Genomic DNA, 23,154 nt, shown 5'->3' with positions numbered 1-23,154 from the left:
AGATTTTAACATCAAGTAAAGTAAAAAAGTGCCGTGTGGCTCCCGGCACCAATACAAAAAAGAATAGGACCACTCCATATCTTTCCCATGGATGTCGTAAAAGGCGACTAAGGGATAGGCTTATAAACTTGGGATTCTTTTTCAGGCGATGGGCTAGCAACCTGTCACTATTTGAATCTCAATTCTATCATAAAGCCAAATAGCTGAACGTGGCCATTCAGTTTTTTCAACACTGTTGGCCCTGTCTACCACGCAAGGATATAGGCGTGACCATATGTATGTATGTATAACGTACCCTCCCTCCAAGCGGTAACAGCTTCCCATCCTTGTACCAAGTCACATTAGGCTTTGGATACCCGGTCGCTGTGCAGTTGAACCTGACGGTCAAAGCTCTGATGACCTCCTTAGAGACCGGTGGTAACTCTATGGTGACAGGCTTTGTTAAGGTCACGTTGAACATCTGCAAGGTCAGGAGAAATTAATTACACCCAGGTCAACTGGTGAGCTTTCTAGCGCAGCGTATTGCTATTGCAATACAGCGGGGGAATGCTGCCTGCGTGATGGGAACTTCCTAGGGGCCGAAATTTGAATGATATTGTTTTCAGTTTGTAATTTAGAATAATTACACCCATCTAAATTTTAAAAAAAACCAACGTTGAACATTTGAAGAAGAGAAATGAATTACATACATCTGAATTTAAAAAAAAAATTCTTTAGGAGATAATCATACAAATATCTAAACTTCAATAGAAGTTTAAGAGCAAACTAAATTTAAATAGGTACTTATGTAAAAGGGGACACTGACTGACTGATATATCAACGCATAATCCAAATCACTGAGTCTTAAAATTTAATGACAGCAGGAACAGATTAACAGGGTTTTATTCTCTTATTTATTATTCTATATAACAGATTGCCATTCAAAATAGCAATGCTGCCAGCCTTCTGGGCACACTCCCGCAAGTTCATGCAATGCAGGGACTGTACAATTTAGGTAGTACTAGGTATTCAGCACTTGGATTCGAACCCCGTACCATCGCTTACGAATCTTATAACTTAACTAGTCCGCAACTCCAGGCTCAAATAAAAAAAAAAAATTTGTTTACAAAAAACGTTGTTTACAAAAAACCCCTCAAAGTTTATGCCTGAAAATGATTATTCTTTGTTATCATAAAGTAATTCTATTTTCAGGCTACCAGGAATGATAAAATAAACAATTTTTAACAAGCTCGATCGCTACACGTGTGGAATGTAAGCAATAACTTAGTTTCTCAAATCACAAGCTCACTTTGTGACGAACGAATAATTTGAGCGGAAATTTGAGAAAATAAGCCGCAAGTTGGGAGGGATAGACAAAATAATAGGACCACTACATCTCTTTCCCATGGATGCCGTAAAATGCGACTTAGGGATAGGCTTCCAAACTTGGGATTCTTCTTTTAGGCGATGGGCTAGCAACCTGTCACTATTTGAATCTCAATTCTATCATTAAGCCAAATAGCTGGCCATTCAGTCTTTTCAAGACCATTAGCTCTGTCTACGCCGCAAGGGATATAGACGTTGTCATATGTATGTATGTTATCCAAACTGCACAGATAAGCCGTGATTTCGTTTAAAATATATATATATATTAAATCATCCGCTTTCTCTTATAAACTGGACCACTTACCTTCTTGGACGAAGATCCGTTATCATAGCTGACTGTACACCAGTACTGTCCAGATTTCACTTCGTCAACATTCTCGATTTTGTACAATTGTGATGTATATTCTATTTTGGATAACTCTCCATCGGTTTCCTTGTGCCATGTGACCTATAAGAGAAATAAGTTAACTAATAATAAAAAAATGTTTGCAACAATTTATTACCGTGTGGTTCCCGGCACTAATAGAAAAAAGAATAGGACCACTCGCATCTCTTTCCCATGGATGTCGTAAAAGGCGACTAAGGGATAGGCTTATAAACTTGGGATTCTTCTTTTAGCCGATGGGCTAGCAACCTATCACTATTTGAGTCTTAATTCTATCTTAAAGCCAAATAGCTGAGAGTGGCCCATAAGTATTTTTAAGACTGCTGGCTCTGTCTACCCCGCAAGGGTTATAGACGTGATTTGTTACCGCTTCTTCTGCACTGACGCCTTGGAAGCGGCAGTAAACTTAGTTTTAAGTAATTTATTTGACGTCAACCAATGTTGTTAAACCAATAAGTTTTGACAATTATTAAGCGATATGAAGTAGGTATCCTATAATAATGAATAAAAATTTTGAATTTTTTTTTTTAATTTTTGAATTATATCTATGTATCTATGTATGTACATAAAATATCAAATTAGGATTTAATAATAAAAAAAAAAATACTTACAGTAGGGTTGTGGCAAAAATATCGAATTAGGATTTAATTAAAAAACAAATACTTACAGCAGGGTTGTGGCACGAAGTAGCGGGGCAGGCCAGGGTGACGTTGGAGCTCGGAGTCACCAGCACCTGTTCCTGATGCTGCCCAACTATCGCCTGAGGACACGGGTACCCCTCCAAGTCATTCAGCCATACGGAGGCCGTGCGGTTCTTGCGTAGTATTGTGTTTTCTGCTATACATCTGTAATTTATATAGTATAGACATAGATATAGTAAGGTGGAAAGAATAGAATAGATTGTTTTTTAAATTGTTTTTTTTTTTTTGATTCCGCTCAAATTACACAGATTGAGTTAGCCTCGAAGTAAGTTCGAAACTTGTGTTACGAGATACTAACTCAACGATACTATATTTAATAATAAATACTTATATACCTAGATAAATATCCAAGACCCAGGTCAATCAGAGAAAGTTCGTTTCTCATCATGCCCTGGCCGGGATTCGAACCCGGGACCTCCGGTGACACAGACAAGCGCACTACCGCTGCGTCAAATTGGATATAACTACTACCGCTTTCAAAGCGCATGTGTAGAAGAAGCGGCGGAACAAACTACACTGCAGCTGTTATGAAGGGATTGAAATTCAAATAGTGACAGGTTGCTAACTCATTACCTATAAGAAGAATCCCAAGTTTATTAGCCATTCACTAAGTTGCCTTTTACGACGTCAATGGTGAAGATATGGAGAGGTAATATTCCAAAATGCTTGCAATGACGGAAACCACACGGCACACGGATTTTGTACATACATACATATAATCACGTCTATATCCTTTACAGGGTAGACAGAGCCAACAGTCTTGAAAAGACTGACAGGCCACGTTCAGCTGTCTGGCTATTAAATATACAACAAAAATAAAGAAATATATATACTTGTTTAATTAAATACTTACGTGTACGTGTCTGATCTGTCATAGCTGAAGGAAGCATTATTCAAAGTATCATTTACAATCAAATGATTTCCTGTGACGGAAAATCTGAAACATAAAAATAACAAACATCAATCAAACAAAAAAATATTATTAATTACCAACATTTACCTACGAAACGTTAAGTTTCAAATTTTAAATGCATATTTATTCACTTCACTGAAACGTTTAAATTATGAGCATATTGTTAATATATATAGTTGTGAATTAATCAATCAAGAATCAAAAATTCACTATCAAAGAGTAAGAGGAATGATTTATCAATGGAGAGACTATATATTCTCTCACAAATACAAATTCACGAATTGTTCTCGTGAAGGCAGCCTTTGTATACATTACCTTAACATAAGCTTGGGATAAATTTATTTGTAATAATTTTGTGTGCAATAAAGAGTATTATAACTTATCTATGTATATGTTCTTAAAAAAATCTGTCAAACAAAAAGCAATAACTTTCATAACCAGGTCCACAATGATGGAAATCAATGGGATACATTTGGCTATTCCGAACTAATAATACATAAAATCACATCTAAATCCCTTGCGGGGTAGACAGAGCGAACAATCTTGAAAAGACTGATAGGCCACATTCAGCAGTTTGGCATAATGATAGAATTGAGATTCAAATAGCGACATGTCGCTTACCCATGCCTAAAAAAACCCCAAATTCATAAGCCTATCATCCCTTAGTCACTTTTTACGACATCCATGGGAAAGAGACGGAGTGGTCCTATTCTTTTCTGTATTGGTGCCGGGAACCACACGGCACAAAAGTAAACACCTTTTGCTGAACCCAATGGAGGAAACAAGATGATTAAATACCTTTCACTATCCTGTATTGGCTGGTCTTCCTTCAACCAGTGTATCACCGCCGGCGGCTGTGAGCGGACGTGGCAGGTCAGGACTAATGGCTGACGTCTGTCCCTTGATACCCCTGTCTCATTGTTTATGGTTATGTATATCTTCCTTTCTATACCTGTGAACAAGAGATTTGGTCTAAAAAACTGTTCGATTTGAAAAAATAGGCTTGATGTTACTAGTTTTTCCCGAATTGTCCCTAAAAGTCAGTGTAAATTGAAGTAATAAAGCTTACATATAGTAACGTCTATATTCCTTGCGTGGTAGACAGAGCCAACAGTGTTGAAAAGCTGATGGGCCACGTTGATGTTGTCGATGAAGTAACATATTAAAGCAAAATAATTAACTAATAAATAATAATGCGCGCTCAAAACTGTTTAAATTATACATAAATGTTTTTTTTTTCTAAGTGGCCAGTTATAACATCATGTTCTTTGAAAAAAGAAGTAAAGAGGTTGTTTCATATCGATTTGCGTTCCAATTTTATTGAACAAATAGATTTCATACATAATAATTCGAATAATGGAATATGTGTTGTTAGTAAAAGTTAGAGCCTATAATGGACATCTAGATACTGTGTTTATATTTAGATATTAACAGGATATGCTCTATATAAAGTTCTCTTACCCCGAACATTAATAATACTCAAGATATGCTTCGCCTTTACCAGGGTATCCATAAGGATGGAATTTTGCGGCCGCGTTCGGAAATTTATTACTTTGTCAAGAATGTAACGGGATTCTTGTACACCCGTCCTTTTTTATCCAAAATAGGTTTTCCGGAATGTTTGTATGATCCTTTTAAAGTTATACTTACTGCCTGAAATTCTAAAATATCTTAAATTTCCATTTTCGAATTTTTTAATTACTGTTGTTGTACAGATATAAAAATATGCGTTATTATGTCGAAATGAACAAAACAAAAAAAAATGTGTAAAATAAAATTCTTATTGGAAAAATGTCAAATCAGTTTTTTCATACTTTTTTTAATCTTGGTAATTTTCTTAATGAGAATAACATAACGCGAATAAGAAATTGCCCAACGAAATATTTCGTACCAAGCACATTACAAATTAAGCATTTAAGTAATCTTCTTACTTGGTGATGAATAGAATAGAATAGATTTATTTTCAAAATTGGATACAAGGTATCACTTATTGACGTCACATCACTTAAATCTAATTATAACTACTACCGCTTCCAAAGCGCATGTGTAGAAGAAGCGGCGGAACAAACTACACTGCATCATTTTCATCGGACGTCAATATACAAATATAGATCTCTTAAATCTAAATCATGGACGAATGCACATTGTCTACATTCAAAAACATGAATGAATGTAGAACTAGAACTAGATGCTCAAATGGCAGACCCAGGTTTGATTCCACGAGAGAAGAAACAATTTACTTCGAGACGCTCAAATTATCTGATATTTTTCATTACAGTTTTTCCGAGACTAGACTTTTTTCGAGACAGTTGTCTCTGTCTACCTCATAAGGGATATATACGTAAATAAGCAAGTATGAATATTATGTAGTTACAGGAATAGAAAAGGGTATGTTGAGATGGTTCGGTCATGTGGAGAGGATGAATGAAAACAGGTTGACTAAGCAGATATACATGGAGGGTGTGGAGGGAAAAGTCGGAGTGGGAAGACCTAGACGAACGTATCTTGATCAAATTAAGGACGTCCTGGTAAAGGGTCAGGTCAAAAGTACCCGAAACCGCCGAGCTTGCATGAAGAGAATTATGAATGTGGATGAAGCGAAGGAAATATGCAGAGATCGCGGCAAGTGGAAAGAGGTAGTCTCTGCCTACCCCTCCGGGAAAGAGGCGTGATTTTATGTATGTATGTATGTATGAATATTATTTTTTACCAAAATGAAGCCTGGTCACCCTATTCATAACTCATTCCCCGGGGTGCAGCGTGCGATCTAGTCACATGAATCCGAGCTGTATAATGAGGAGTCTACAAGATTTATCCTCCATTCTGACGGTACACATTACGTAAGTCATTTATTACTTTAAATAAATTAATACAATTATTTTATATATATATGTATGTATATATCTCCCATCTATCTATATAGTTTTATCCATGCCGTGTGGTTCAAATACAAAAAAGAATAGGACCACTCCATCTCTTTCCCATGGATGTCGTAAAAGGCGACTAATGGATAGGCTTATAAAATTGCGATCCTTTTTTTAGGCGATGGGCGTCTTTTTAAGAATGTTGGCTCTGTCTACCCCGCAAGGGTTATAGACGTGATTATATGTACAAATGTATGTATGTTTTATCTTTACGCATCTTTAACGTGGCTTTTAACTGGGATGATAACTGCATTACAAAACATTGTAAACATTTTCTTATAAACATAAAGAATTGTGTGGAGTTTACGGAATACCAAGTTCATAAGCGTATCCCTTAGTCGCATTTTACAACATCCATTAATTAAAATTTACTGATTTGTTTCATTTATAACTATGTACTTACTATTTTATTGTTACTGTGTAAATTTCTATGCAATAAAACAAAATGGCACAATGGTACATCTAGTTAAATATATATCTATGTCCCCACCCCCCTTAGCCCGTATCCTTTCAAAGGACTGTGTTTACCTCCTAAATTTCCTAATCCTTTTATGTCACCTGTAATGTTGCCAGCTTAACAAACATAATTATCTCAATCCCCTTACTAATCAGTGTTAAGCCGCGTGGGAGTTTATACTCTTCTTATTTACCCAGGAAAGTTAATCAACCTTGCGTGCCCTGGTGGCAGTTTCCAAATTCAAATTTATATTATGAAGAGGAAAGATTTTTTTGCGATTACATACATACATACATACATACGCGACCTTTCAGTATTTTCAGCACTGTTGGCTCTGTATATGTCGCGCAAGGAACAGACGTGATAAATATATGCCGTGTGGTTCTCGGCACCAATACAAAAAAGAATAGGACCACTCCATCTCTTTCCCATGGATGTCGTAAAAGGCGACTAAAGGATGTGCTTATAAAATTGCGATCCTTTTTTTAGGCGATGGGCTAGCAACCTGTCACTATTTGAATCTCACTTCCAGCATTAAGCCGAGCAGCTGAACGTGGCCATTCAGTCTTTTCGGGACTATTGGCTCTGTCTTCCCCGCAAGGGATATAGACATGACTATATGTATGTATGCATTTTAAGTTATACAATAAAAAATGTTTTTTTTTAAATAATAATAAATGTTTTATTTCTCACCAAAAATTAATATACATTGCAATGCAGAAAAACAACGGTACTGATACTATATGGTGGGCTGATACCTGAACTAGGATGGTTCCTGTATCTCAGGAACCATTCTAGTTCTGGTCCAGGTTCAAAATACGAAGCCGACAGTTTTGAAATGATTGATCGTGATAAAAACAGTGACAGCTTACTAGCCCATAGAAAAATTTGCACGTGTAAATAGTATCAGGCACAAAACAAATTTGTTTTTTTAAAATAGAATAGATTTATTTTCAAAATTGGATACAAGGTATCACTTATTGACGTCACGTCACTTAAATCTAATTATAACTACTACCGCTTCCAAAGCGCATGTGTAGAAGGAGCGGCGGAACAAACTACACTGCAGCATTTTCACCGGACGTCAATTTACAAATATAGATCTTTTTCTTTCACATTGTCTTCATTAAAAAATGTGAATGAATATAAAAATAATGATTTCAATACGATGTTTTTTCCAAATTGATAACCTCCTCAACACTTTTTGAAGTCGGTTAAAATGTCTATTCAACAAATGTTAAATTATATTCGGTATTAGACAATACCATATCAATTGCTCTATAAATCAAAAGATACATATCTTTTACTAACAAAAGAATACTTTGGTCTCAAGAAATAACCCTTACATTTATGATATATTGCGATTTATTACGAACCAAAAAGGATAATAAATATTTATTGCGTCATATACATACAGCCGGAGGTTAGTCTGTCTGTGACATTATTACTAATGAGAACAATTGAAATGAAATTATTGTCAAAACGTTGGTAAGTAAAATTAACTGTGCAATAAAGATATTAAAAACAAACAAACTAACTGTGTGTAAATTTTTTTTGAATTTGCTTTTACTAAAGACAAAGTTCTCGTGTTTTTGTCAAAATAATATAATTAGTCCACCTATTGTACATTTGACGTGTATAAAATTTAGATAAATATTCAAAATCTATGCATAAATTTAATGATGTGTTATTTTGTTTGTAACAAATAAACTCAAAACTACTTGACCAATAAATTTCCTAGTCACATACATACATACATATAGTCAAGTGTATATATTTCCTTTGGGTAGATAGAGACAAAAGTCTTGAAAAGACTGGTGGCCACGTTCAGCTTTTTGTGTTGGTGATAGAATTGAGATTCAAACAATGAGAGGTTGCTAGCAAATCCCCTAAAACTTCTTTTAGGGGAATTTCTAGAAATCTCTCACTCTCACAACAATCCCAAGTTTATAAGCCTATTCCTAAGTCGGCTTTTACGACATCCATGGGAAAGATCAGGAGTGGTCCTATTCTTTTCTTTATTGGTGCCACACGGCTTCAAAAGTAACATTTGGATATTTTCTTTTATACATTTTTTCGTACGGAAAAAAATATTTTTAGAAATTCATATAAAGCTAAGTCCCAAAGTTCGAAAAACTTGACAACGTCGTAGACATTCGTAGAAGCTTCGTAGCGAATGTAGACACGCTACGAAGAGTCGTAGCTACCGTAGAAGTTGCTACATTCTCTTGGCACAATATGAATATACATTCATACATACATAGGGTCACGTCTATATCCCTTGCGGGGTAGACAGAGCCAACTTGAAAAGACTGAACGGCCACGTTCAGCTATTTGGCTTAATGATAGAATTGAGATTCAAACAGTGACAGTTTTCTAATCCATCGCCTAAAAAGAATCCTAAGTTTGTAAGTCTATCCCTTAGGCACCTTTTACAGCATTCCACCAGGAGGACCACTTTCTCATGGGGGTCGTAAAAGGCGACTAAAGGATGGGCTTATAAACTTGAGATTCTTCTTTTAGGCGATGGGCTATCAACCTGTCGCTATTAGAATCTCAATTCTATCATTAAGCCTAACAGCTGAACGTGGCCTGTCAGTCTTTCAAAACTCTGCCCGCAAGGGATAAAGACGTGGCTATATGTATGTATGTATGTTAATTAAGATTATTTATTGTCTCTGATAGCGGGAATGTTAATCCCGAAATTCTCATAACGAAACGATCTTAAACGGGACTCGAATCTGGGATCACTTTGTGACGCAAGGTGAAGGAATTCAATTGCATTCCAATGAAGGTTAATTGCGTCTGTGGTACTTTTGACATTGATTTTTGATAGTATCCTTTCTAATATAATAAATTCAAAAGTCTGTCTGTCCGATCAAATTAAGGACGTCCTGGTAAAGGGTCAGGTCAAAAGTACCCGAAACCGCCGAGCTTGCATGAAAAGAGTTATGAATGTGGATGAAGCAAAGGAAATATGCAGAGATCGTGGCAAGTGGAAAGAGGTAGTCTCTGCCTACCCCTCCGGGAAAGTGGCGTGATTTTATGTATGTATGTATGTCTGTCTGTCCGGTGCGCTTTCACTGGTAAACCGCTGGACTGATTTTTGAGAAATTTGGCGCAAAGGGATTTATTGGTTACTTACTTTGTTTCTGGTATTCTGAATTTTCTGAAAAATAATTCTTAATTCTGGTATTTTGAATGAATAAAAAACCATTATGGCGTCGAAATAAACTTTAAAAATTCGACTAATTTATGTTGTCTTTAGACCATGTCTTTTTAAGAATTTAGGTAAGGGGGGTAGCTATTTCATGCATTAATTTGCCTAACTTGACCGTAAATGAGTGACTGACTGACTGAAATATAACGCACAGTCCAGAACGCTAGGACTAGAGACTTGAAATTTAGCGAGTTAAGGTTCTTTATGTGGTCTTGGGGTCACTCTTGCTAAGTATGCACTGGTTATACGCTGGTGGAGCTGCGGCTGTTCTTGTATCTTTAGTTCATCTTATTAATTATGTCGTGTGGTTCCCGGCACCAAAAGAAAAAGATTAGGACCACTCCATCTCTTTCCCATGTATGTCGTAAAAGGCGAGGGATAGGTCTATAAACTTGGTATTCTTATTAGGATTACATATTTACATACATATAGTCACGTCTATATCCCTTACGAGGTAGACAGAGCCAACGGTCTTGAAAATACTGAAAACCCACGTTCTTAATGATGGAATTGTGATTCAAATAGTGACAGGTTGCTAGCCCATCACCTACAAAAGGAATCTTACTTCTGCTATGTATAAAAAAGTGTACTTTTTCAATTAAAGTTGGAATATTACAGTCTGCCAACTATTTAATAATTCTAGGCTGACCCCTTTTGATCTGTCAGACCTAACACAGGATTTGATAGACGGAAGATACTACAAAGGAAATCATGGAAGCGTCAGATCTTTCGTAAAATCACTTCCGAAGCTTCCGCTAAAATTACTTGACTTGTGAGTATAATGTTATTATTTTGAGTTTTTAAGATATGTACTATTGAACATAAATACATAGAGTCACGTCTATATCCCTCGCGGGGTAGACAGAGCCAACAATCTTGAGAAGACTGACAGGCAACTTCTTATGAATGTACAAAACAGCGTGGGCATGACTTTACTATCCCAAATTATAAATGCGAAATTAAGTTTATTTATTTGCTATCTCTTCATGGGTTTGGTACGTAATTAATCTTCTTGAAATATCACGTAGGTATATATAATTAAAAGTCTGTAGGACATAGGGTACCTTTTCTTACTAGTAAAAACAATAGTACATACATACATATGGTCACGTCTATATCCCTTGCGAGGTAGACAGAGCCAACAGTCTTGAAAAGACTGAATGGCCACGTTCAGCTATTTGGCTTAACGATAGAATTGAGATTCAACTAGTGACAGGTTGCTAGCCCATCGCCTAAAAAAGAATCCCAAGTTTGTAAGCCTATCCCTTAGTCGCCTTTTACGACATCCATGGGAAAGAGATGCAGTGTTCCTATTCTTTTTTGTATTGGTGCCGGGAGCCACACGGCACACAATAAAACAATAGTACCCGTGGGATTTGTGAAAATCCTGAAAAAAAAATTGTAGGTGGCGTTCAATTCGTCGCTTTTTGTTGATGGCGCTAAATTCACGCGGGCGGAGCTGCGTGTAAAAGCTAGTAAGATTATAGTAATTAAAAGGTAATTAATACGCATGCGTCATATCTGTAGGAAGTTTAATTTCTAAGTTACGAAACTTCATAATATGACAAAGACGATAGGTCTAATAACAATGTGTAATTTATAACTAGCTTAGAAATGTGGATATAAGTTATAGTATAACTGATAACTGAAAATTATGAATTTCTATTACGGAATAACATAATTTAAAAGTGGAAAGAGATAGTCTCTGCCTACCCCTCCGGGAAAGGCGTGATTTTATGTATGTATGTATGTATAATTAAAAATTTGTATGTACGCTTAAAATGCGTGATGCGCAAAAAGGCACATGTTCAAAGTTATGTACATTGGTTTAAATACTAACCGATGCTCTTACGTTGAAGAAAAACATCGTCTGCAAACCTGCACATTCAGGCAACTGGATGTGTAACCATGATCGATCCATTATGGGTTAAGTTTCCCTGCAAAGGTTGCGGAGGTCGGATGGGAGTCGCTTCGTGTAAAAACCTGACTCACCCAATCCAGGAAGTATGGTCAAAGGCACACCCCGGGCTCCTCTCCAGAGTGGTGAGGATGATGATAAAAAAATTATCTTTTAGTCTGTAGTCAGACTAAAGAAATATAGTATGTATATCATTACGATTTCAAGTGTCAAATCCTCCATCAAATCGGGGACGTTCTGACAAAAGGTCAGATCAAGAGTACCAGAAGAGAGTAACGAATGTGGATGAACCGAAAGAAGTATGCAGGTATCGTAGGAAGAGAAAAAAGGCTGACTTTATAAACTTGGGATTCTTCTTTTAGGCGACAAGCTAGCAACCTGTCACTATTTAAATCTAAATTCTATCATTAAGCCAAACAGCTGAACGTGGCCTATCAGTCTTTTTAAGACCCTTGGCTCTGTCTACCCCACAAGACGTGATTATATGTATGTATGTGTATTACAATTTCTGCGATGTGCAGTGTGCTTACCATAAATAAGTATGTACAAGTAACTTACTGGCAAACTGTAGATGCACTGGGTATCCGAGCAGCAGCCCCCCCTGGTGCCTGATGGCGCACTGGTACACCCCCTCGCTTCCATTCTGCCGTCTCACCTCCAGGGTACCGTTGGCTGACACTCTAGAAACAGGAGGTAAACATTGAGAGACTAGCGGTCATACATACGAGTATAATAACTGTTGAATAATAACAAATGAATAATAATAATGTGCCATGTGGTTCCAGGCACCAATAGAAAAAAGAATAGGACCACTCCATCGCTTTCCATTGGATATCGTAAAAGGCGACTAAGTGACAGGCTTACCAACTTGGGATTATTTTTTTTAAGGTGATGGGCTGGCAACCTGTCACTATTTGAATCTCAATTCTATCATCAAGCAAAAATAGCTTAACGTGGCCGTTCAGTCTTTTCAAGAAGAAGAAGAAGAAGAAGGCGACTTATAAACTTGGGTTTCCTGTTTTAGACGATGGGCTAGCGAGTCAAACAGCTGAAAAAGGGCTTTTTAAGATCGTTGGCTCTGTCTACCCCGCAGGTGATAAAGACATGATTATATGTATGTATAATGTTTGCAACTATCATTCTGCGTATACGCATGTTTGGGTTTCAATCAAATTTTAATCTATACTAATATTATAAAGCTGAAGAGTTTGTTTGTTTGAACGCGCTAATCTCAGGAACTACAGGTTCGAATTGAAAAATTCTTTTTGTGTTTATTAGACCATTTATCGAGGAAGGCTATATAACATCACGCTGCAACTATTAGGAGCGAATAAATAATGGAAAATGTGAAAAAACGGGGTAAATTATTTATCCCTGAGGGCTCCAATGATGCCCAAAATAATTATTCTACGCGGACGAAGTCGCGGGCACAGCTTATGTATAAATGAATATAGTAAATTATCCGAGGTCAACTCTTTTTACTTGTAGATTTTTTTCGGGGAATCCCATAGGAGTATACCTTTTATTGCTTAACTCATCGTTCCCCCTCCTCCACAAGACCGCTAGCTTCTGCCGCGGCCTGCCCCCCGCTTCGTCTGCCACGAGTGGCGGCGGCGGCCGGCGCAGAAGCGCGTGCGCATCGCAGGAGAGCGACGCGCGAGGGGGCGCGCTCCATGTTATATGTACATCTGGAAGAGAACAGAAGATTAAGTTTTATTAGTTTCATATCACAAGGGCAGTTACTACTATCAGATTTAACTTGATTTGCTAAACAAGCTTATTTTATGGTAAACTAGCTGTCCCGGCAAACGTTGTTTTGCCTTAAAAAACATGTTAAGGGTGGACAACCCTTAACACTTAGGGGTATGAAAAATAGATGTTAGCCGATTCTCAGACCTACTGAATATGCATGCAAAATTTGGTTAAAATCGGTAAAGCCGTTGCGGAGGAGTACGGAGACAAACATAGTGACACGAGAATTTTATGTATAAGATGATTTATTGTTTTTATATTTAGCCTTATTATAAAAAGCAATGTTGATTTAATTGCATATTATTTTTAAAATTGCGATGCCCAACAGTGTTCATATTGTACCTATTTATAAGCAGTATTTGTAATTAATCTCATGTAGGTACCTACTTTGTGATATGCAATAAAAATTTTGAATTGAATTTAATTTAATTTTATAAAGACAGTACGTACGAATGAGATCTGGTTATAACTTGATATCTAGGTAAAATTATTAAAAAAAATGGCAGCTCGAAATTACTCGAAATCTGCTCCAATCCAATATTAAGTAGGTTAAGGATACGAAGATAAAATCGTTCCTATATAAAATATTACGTATAAGCGCAAAATAACATGTCAATGGCGTTCTTTACCCTCATAAGATGGGGTAATCAGGAATTCTTGAAGCACATCAAATATTCTTTTGTTGTTTAGGAAGAAAGATTGATAGTCCTGTTGTTGGGGCAGCCAGCACCGCAAACCCTGTGATGGATGGTTACAACCCCGTACTTGTAAATAAACTAGACGATAAAAAATATAAAATGAGCAGAAGAGAAGTCACTATAGTAATCTTCTACACATGCGCTTCGGAAGTGGTAGAAGTTATAAATAGATTTAAGTGATGTGACGTCAATAAGTGATACCTTGTATCCAATTTTGAAAATAAATCTGTTCTATTCTATTCTAATGTTAAAGTCGCTGTCCGCGCGGCTGAATGTGAGAAAAGGACGCAGACTTTTACGCTCTCTGTCGCACTTATTCTGTCGACTGGGCTTATGTTTAGCTGCTCTTTTATTATTTTAGCTATAAATATAGTGAAATTGTAAGTTGTAAAAAGTGCGTATATTTATTATAAGTATATTTTGTGTTTAATAACTCAATTTAACAATATATAACTATGTAAACGAAGAAGGTTTGTTTGAATTGGGTGAGTTTAAATAAAATACATTTTTTTTTATTTCTGTTTAACGTATCGGAAAAGAAGTGTTATGCAAATTTCGCGTATTTTTTTATCATTAGACATAAATAATTAATTCTGTGTTATTATTCGGGATGTTTTTGCCAGCTACAAAAGAATTACATGATTTTTGTTTTGGTAAACTTAACATCTGCATTATTTTTAATTTGAAACATGAACATTACTTACTTGATATTCGCCGGTTCGAGTCGATTGTTTGTCTTACCTTTCTTTCGGAGGATGAAACAATTGACGCGCCAAAGTTCTGCCATAAATATAAATACTTAACTTATCATTGCAAATAACCGTTGCATTTCCAACATAATACTCGTACTGCTACCACAGGAGTATGCTTAAAACAGATTAGATGCAGAGATCCTGGCAAGTGAAAAGATGAAGTCTCTACCCCTCGTGAAAGAGACGTGAGGCATGATATATAATAATACTAGCTTTAGTCCGGGGCTTCGCGCCCTTGGGAAATTCCAGGAAGAAAAGTAGCCTGTTAATCAATGTGTGCCCAATTTCTCTCAAATCTATCCAGTGGTTTAGCCGTGAAACCTGAACAGACAGACAGACATTAACATACATAATATTAGTAAGGGATAAGAATTTGCAAAACACACTACAATTAACTCAAAAACGAAAGAAACGTGGATATGAGACGTATCCACTTCACACATCCTCATTGAGAGCTTTGGGTTGACGATAATTTACATATATAATCTGTTTCCCAGAGGAAAGGTTGAATAAATGACCACAAAGGATTAAAATACTTACACTAGATAGATGACTACTTATGTTTCTCCGTTAGATTTAAAATGCACTATACTCAACCCACACTGATCTCCAAAAAATCTAGTTTATCAAATACACAAATTCAAAGCAATATCGCAGACCATTCACTCAAAAGAGTAGTAATCGAGGAGTAATTGAAAAGATTTTGATAATGCACCAACTACCATTTCTTTTCATTCATTCAATATTGGATTAGGTATTATCTTCCATCTCGCCTGATGGTTAGTGACTATGAAGACGAACTGATATGCCAAGAGTTTGAATGTTCGCGGACAGAACTTGTCTGGGAATATAGACGCAGGCGGTTCATTCCACACCTTAGCTATTCGAACCAAAAAGAACATAAATCATAATAATCTTCTCTCTCTTTCCTACTCTCCGGTAAATCTCAAAGATACCTACACAAATATCGGGAATAAATCTGCTGAGGATTATAAAAGAACTTGATTCTAGACAATCAAATTTCTTTATTAAAACGCGATCTTATTACAGTGTCAACATTGTGCCTAAAAATAAAAAAGTAATTACATTTTTCGCTAACATCCTACTAATTCTGTAAATTTAAGCCAGAGTCTGTAAACACTGACAAGTTATAGAAGCTAGGGAAATTAAAAATTCATCCCCGCCGGGCATAAAATATTAAGAGAAAAGATAATGAAGAGTGGAAAGATGTAGTTCCTGCCTACCCCTTCGGGAAAAGACGTAATTTTATGTATGAGTTTATGAATAAATAGAAAATCAAAAACTAAATTGTAATTTATTAAGTAAGCATGAATTGATACGAATACATTGTGCGACGAGATAAATATTTTTACCAGGAAGTCTATATGGATGGAATTATTATGAATAGCTATGCTAATTTTACATACATACATACAATCACATCTTTCTCTCTTACGGAGTAGACAGAGCCAAAAGACTTGAAAAGCGAATGCCACGTTCAGCTGTATGGTTCTAAATTAAATTATTCCCCAAAATAATACATACATGGTATGGGGTCAGGTCAAAAGTACCCGTAACGGCCGTGCTTGCATGAAGAGAGTTATGAATGTGGATGAAGCAAAGGAAGTATGCAGAGATCGTGGCAAGTGGAAAGAGGTAGTCACTACCTACCCCTCCGGGAAATAGGCGTGATTTTATGTATGTATGTATGTATTACATTTAGGAGTGTATTATGTGTTACTTAATTAATTTGCGCCGTGTTGACTATGGTTATGTCAACTTACACCCACTCGCTTCGACCCCATTTCTTTGATGTAAACAATAGCGTAAGATTTGATATTATTCTAATAAAGTGCTCTTCCCTAAATGGCTCTAAACTTATCTAAAACTAATAATATAAGTACCTAGCTTTATCTAGTTTATCTAGCTTTTGGCCTTAGCTCCGCCCGTGGCTAATTAAAATTCCCACTTTTAATGATAGAATAGGGGGGGCTTCACTATTTATGGGGGAGGCGGCCGATACATGTTACGCCTCGCGTACCCATGCAACACTTTAGAGGTCAAATCCAAATTCAAATGCAAAAATTGTATTCACTAGTACGGGATACTTCATATCACTTAATAATTGTCATATCTTTTAGTTTCACAACATTGCTTGACGTCTATCGGAGATTTTCCCGAAATACCAACCCCTTTTATACCAATGAGTTAGTTAAAGAGTCGGTTACCAGTCTATCATTGAAGTAGGTAGTCTTATAGGAAAAAAATCGTGACGTCGTGGGCATATTTCACAGAATTTACTTTCTTGAAAGGGTTACTTGTTAAGTAAGGGTTGGGTAAGATACATTTCTGTTTTTTCGACAATTTATACAACAAATACTCCGCGTTTATAACTTCGTCATTACAATATCGAATTATAAATATGCAACAGCTTTTCCTTACAAATTATCCGGAGATGTGACTTTGAATACATGAATAAACAATGTTTAAGAACGAATTTCTAATAAGGTTGTTTAAATTTTGCCGCTTCACCAACCCCTGGGCTATTTTGCCAGTTAGCGTATATAATGTTATGTAAAAACCTGCCAAGTTATGTAGGTATGGCACAGGTAACATTTGTAATTATGAAATCCTGAATTATCATTGTTCCTGAATTATAAAAAAAATTACAACGGTGATGAACCCTTCACCCTCGAGGGTCTGTTGAGTCAGTCACAATATAAACACCAGATTTTCAGACCGTCTAAATGTCAAGGCAAAGAGTCGACAAACGTCAAATATACTGGTATCAATTTAGGCTCACTTCCGGGTATGAAAATTAATTATTATCTTCTTGATAATATAATAATAAAGGTTAAAACATCAAACGTAAGTATTTAAAAAATATTGCGCCATTTTAATTCTTACAATATATTGTTCAATCATTTCAAGTAAACACTGTCTCAGAATCATATTTACTCTAAACGCTTATTTCGAAACTTGGCTATAACTCTACCGAATTCCCAGATATTTGTTATCGTCGAAAAAATTACATGATATCAGAAAAATCTCGTATCATCAATTTTCACCATTTCGTAAAAATTCCCGCGCGTTTTCAGTTTCTAAAAATACCGCCAGAGGCCGTTAGCGCGGTACACAACTACTGCGCAGGTCAAGGTTATGTTAGTCTCTTTCACACCGTAGTAAACTATTCGCCGTCTCGCTCTCACTCGTAGTAACACGTGATGTATGTTAGTTTTCAATCTTTTTACACTATTTCTTAGTTTTTTTACTAATAGGTACCTAGTTTGCTAAGATTTTTCTGGGAGCTGCCTAGTCATGATGCCTACTTATTTACTTACTTACCTATAATTTAATAGTCTGCCAATGTAGCTCCTTGATGTCGCTCTGACATCGTAAACAAATTATGACTTGACGGCCTCTGTGGCTCAGCGGTAGTATGCTTGTCTGTGACATCGGAGGTCCCGGGATCGAATCCCGGCCAGGGCATGATGAGAAAAGAACTTTTTCTGATTGGCCTGGGTCTTGGGTGTTTATCTATATAAGTATTTATTATAAAATATAGTATCGTTGAGTTAGTATCTCGTAACACAAGTTTCGAACTTACTTCGAGGCTAACTCAATCAGTGTAATTTGTCCCGTATTTATTTATTTATTTACTTCTGTACATACATTTTCATAATAAAAATTTAAGATTTAATAAAAATGGTTATCCTAACTATTACTATAAAAAAAATAGTTAAAGTATAATAAATAAAGCAAAAAACCATCAAAACAGGATATTTAACACCAGATTTTTTAACATATATAAATACATACTCTTCTTTATTTGAAGTCGGCTTAAAAAATAAATGGTTGCTAAAATTTAGACAACATAACAAAATTTTACTGTTTGAGGTAAAGCATGGATGTTACATTTTTAATTCTTCACGGCAAATGGAGGCCGTTAAATTAATAATGTACAGCGGACACGACATTAGTTGGACGAAGGTCGAACACGGGTTAACGTCTTTAATATTTACGGGTAGACAGAGCTTATAACCACAAAATCAAAGGCTATATTTTGCTGGGGTAAGTGACAGATTGCTAGCTCACCATAGAAGTAGCGAGCGCACTATTTTTTTACTCTGTCTGTCCCGTTAGAAATAAAACAGTGATAATATGGATATCTCAATACCCTTCTCACGAACCAAATTGCTGAGATACGAAAAAAGACAATTTGATAGTACGGTAGAGAAATAAATATCTCCAAATGTGCTTGTATTTTCATTCACATCACGCAAACTAGATTTGGGTAACTTTTTTTGGCACTATCCCAAGATCGGCTTTTTAGGGAATATTTTGTTTACTGCTAATCTAACCTGGAAAATAATTTCACTAAATTAATGTAAAACAAACATTTTTTCTATCATGCCCAGATACCGTGTGGTTCTCGTAAAGATCGAGATCGTAAGTGGAAAGATGTACGCAGTCTCTGCCTACCCCTCCGGAAAAAAGCGTAATTTTATGTATCTACCTATGTTTCTGTATGTATGTTTGTATGGAAAAAAATTAAAAAAGATCCTTACCAGGTTAATAGAAAAGTAAAAAAGAAAGGCAAGATTATTCTTGTCAAATTCTTGGATTCGAACCCGGGATCTTTTAATAAAGCACTCAAAATACGTACTTTTTCTTAAAATACTTTTTGAACCGACGAACCCCAAACGTCTAACTTCTAAACCACAAAGGCAATTTGTAATAAAAATAAAGATAATCATTAATATAATTTCATGTAATTCTTAAGCGTTATCAGGATTACCTAACCTGAAACGCGACTTAATTTTGGGAACTATATTTTCTATCACCAAAATTTATATTTGTCATCAAGTTGTATCACCTAATAAATAGATCTATCGCCACGAAATATTTTCGTTCTCAGATAAACAAAAATTGTTCCCAGGTATGAATTATCAAATTAATGTTAATATATGTGTAAAATAAGAGATCGATAACCAATAAAATTATATTGAATTACATGAATATAAACTTCGTTCTTATAATAATAGTTTTGTTACTTAAATAATAGCTCTGTGCTCAGAATGGTAGATCTGTCACCAAATAAATCGATTATCGATCCCTGACTGCGACTCCTTTTTATTTGATATTTTGTCACCAATACAGTAGTAACATTTTATTTCGTTCAGATATTAAATTAATAGTATTCGTTACCAATTTAATACATCAATTTATAATTTTAATGAAAAAATTATCAAAGGGGCGGAGACAAATTGGCGCGCTTTAAAAATTGACCAATCCGGCCTCAAGGATGGGTAGTAGTTAACTATTGATTATTTTAACTTTAATTAAGTGTTTTATCTACTATTCTGCTAGCCATAAGCCAGCTATTTTAAACCAGCGCTGATTGTTCAGTGGTTATTATTTTTAAGAATAAATATTGATTATTTTAACTTTAATTAAGTGTTTTATCTACTATTCTGCTAGCCATAAGCCAGCTATTTTAAACCAGCGCTGATTGTTCAGTGGTTATTATTTTTAAGAATAAATATTGATTATTTTAACTTTAATTAAGTGTTTTATCTACTATTCTGCTAGCCATAAGCCAGCTATTTTAAACCAGCGCTGATTGTTCAGTGGTAATTATTTTCAACAATAAATATTGATTATTTTAACTTTAATTGTTTTATTTACTACTCTGCTAAAAATTTTATTTAAATATAATTTATACTACCAGTGGAAATTTAGAACCTTGGGAGTCTAGTTAAGTAGCAGAATCTTTTGGTTGAAACGATGATGACAACCCTAATTTTTTATTTGAACTTAATGCAATTTTCTAGTAACATAATATGATTTATTGGTGATCTCTTTAAATTAGTTTGCTTAAATACTTATTAGGACACACCTATTATAATACATACAAAAACATTTATTTGGTACTAGACCTTATATCTCAGGATTTTAGGTGATTTATTGTGGAACTGATTTTGCATTGTTTGGTGACTACATTTTGGTGATAGATCTACTATGTTGAGGACAAACCCTATTATTTAAGAAACACAAAACTAATTAAATTGGTGATAGCTTAAATGATACCCCTTAATTTTTCCTTCAATAACTCAGAAGATTTTAATCCTATAATCTTCCAAGAAATTTAATAGTGCTAGAAATTAATTCAGTACTAGGATAGGACTAAATAGGATTTTAGACTGTTTAATTTCACGTACGCCTTTTCCCAGAAGGGGGTATGAAGAGAATAAAGGAATAAAGTTTTATAAAGTACTATTGAATTTTATTTTTATTTTTTATTTATTTATATAAGGTATAATAAACAGTTAGTAAACAAGTTTAAATAACAATGTAATGAACTGTTCACAGCTTAAATATATACATATAAATTTTAAATGTAAATATTATAAAATAAAAATTATTTCTCTAGTTGCCAAAAGTGAAATTATTTTAAAAAATTAAAGGTTATTGCTTGCCATAAGAACACTAGTCCTGTGTTTTTGATAACGTCACATAAACTATTTGCAACAAATAAGTTTAAAAATAATCAAGAATAAGTATTATGAACATACATACAAATAATCACGTCTATATCCCTTGCGGGGTAGACAGAACCAACAGTCTTAAAGAGACTGATAGGCCACGTTCAGCTGTTTGGCTTAATGATAGAATTGAGATTCAAATAGTGACAGGTTGCTAGCCTGTCGCATGTCGCCTAAAAGGAGAATCCCAAGTTTATAAGCCTAATCCTTATTCGCCTTTTACAACATCCATGTCGCTAAGCCATCGCCTAAAAGAAGATTCCCAAGTTAATTAACAATTCACTTTATCAGCTTTTACGTAAATATATTCGATAAAAACGTAAATAAACGTAAGATATATTCACATAAGGACGTCCTGGTAAAGGGTCAGGTCAAGAGTACCCGAAACCGCCGAGCTTGCATGAAGAGAGTTATGAATGTGGATGAAGCGAAGGAAGTATGCAGTGATCGTGGCAAGTGGAAATAGGTAGTCTCTGCCTACCCCTCCGGGAAAGAGGCGTGATTTTATGTATGTATGTATGTATATCGTATATTCACAAATTAAACCGATACAATTCTGTAGGGAGATATTTCCAGCAATTTAAACTAGATTAACGACTGGCTAAACTTTCTATTACAAGCCAGCGGTTCTCAAACCAGCTTTAGAGGAATTAGGGTTGTCATCGATATTATTATTTTAACTGCATACAAAGTATTGATTATAAGACAGAGACTGAAACTCCGTATAATAAATTAATAATTCATTCACGTTCGTCACATCCTCGATTGATAATTTCCTTTTTGATTACGTATAATTTAAAATTTTAATTTCTTAAATTAAATTTTAATATTTTGTCAAAGTTGTTAATTTTTGTTTTTGTTGTTTTAATTTATATTTTCCCATTAAATCTGTAAATCAAAATTTTATAAACTTACACACCTGCTGAATACTTTTAAGCTACTAAAAACAGATAGGTACAATATATTTTTATTCACTAATATTTATGATACAAAATTTCAAAAACCTCACCGCAGCCAACCCTATCAAAGCTGCAATAGACTTAACGAGGTTGTTGTCCAATAACTAGAGGGAGCGAGACGGCGACAGGACAGAGCGGGATAGAAGACTGACCTACATCAATACCAGGGAATGCAATGCTATGGAATGTGTAGTTATAAATTGAAATATGGTGCCGTCATACAGTAATTATACAGATACCGCGCCGGCATGGCGCGCGCGATGCTGTTTTTATCGCGCGAAAAACTATCGCTGTTTCGCTTTTTATTAAGACGTGAACCGAGACAGCGATAGTTTTTCGCGCGTCTCGTGTCTCATGCTACGCTACGGGTACTGACAGCTTGCTTTATCGAGTTTAAATATACACGCATACATATGGTCACGTCTATATCCCTTGCGGGGTAGACAGAGCCAACAGTCTTGAAAAGACTGAATGGCCACGTTCAGCTATTTGTTGGCTTAATGATAGAATTGAGATTCAAATAGTGACAGATTGCTAACCCATCGCCTAAAAAAGAATCCCATGT

General features: G+C 35.4%; 1 protein-coding gene across 1 annotated transcript in view; it reads right to left on the bottom strand.

Annotated features, from left to right (window-relative positions):
• The window catches only part of LOC106134820 (protogenin), a 98,480-nt gene that overhangs the window by 17,072 nt on the left and 58,254 nt on the right, over positions 1 to 23,154 (bottom strand). Inside the window, exons 2-8 of the mRNA XM_013334961.2 lie at positions 13,403 to 13,571; positions 12,442 to 12,563; positions 4,163 to 4,316; positions 3,305 to 3,388; positions 2,418 to 2,595; positions 1,670 to 1,813; positions 296 to 460 (exon numbers count right to left, since the gene is read on the bottom strand). Coding sequence (XP_013190415.2) covers positions 296 to 460; positions 1,670 to 1,813; positions 2,418 to 2,595; positions 3,305 to 3,388; positions 4,163 to 4,316; positions 12,442 to 12,563; positions 13,403 to 13,571 — 1,016 coding nt within the window. The remainder of the gene's footprint in view (positions 1 to 295; positions 461 to 1,669; positions 1,814 to 2,417; positions 2,596 to 3,304; positions 3,389 to 4,162; positions 4,317 to 12,441; positions 12,564 to 13,402; positions 13,572 to 23,154) is intronic.

This window comes from Amyelois transitella, chromosome 10 (assembly GCF_032362555.1).
Source record: "Amyelois transitella isolate CPQ chromosome 10, ilAmyTran1.1, whole genome shotgun sequence".
In the NCBI taxonomy this organism is placed as follows: domain Eukaryota; kingdom Metazoa; phylum Arthropoda; class Insecta; order Lepidoptera; family Pyralidae; genus Amyelois; species Amyelois transitella.
Note: the sequence above shows the minus strand (reverse complement) of the source record. Positions and strands in the feature narration are given on the sequence as shown.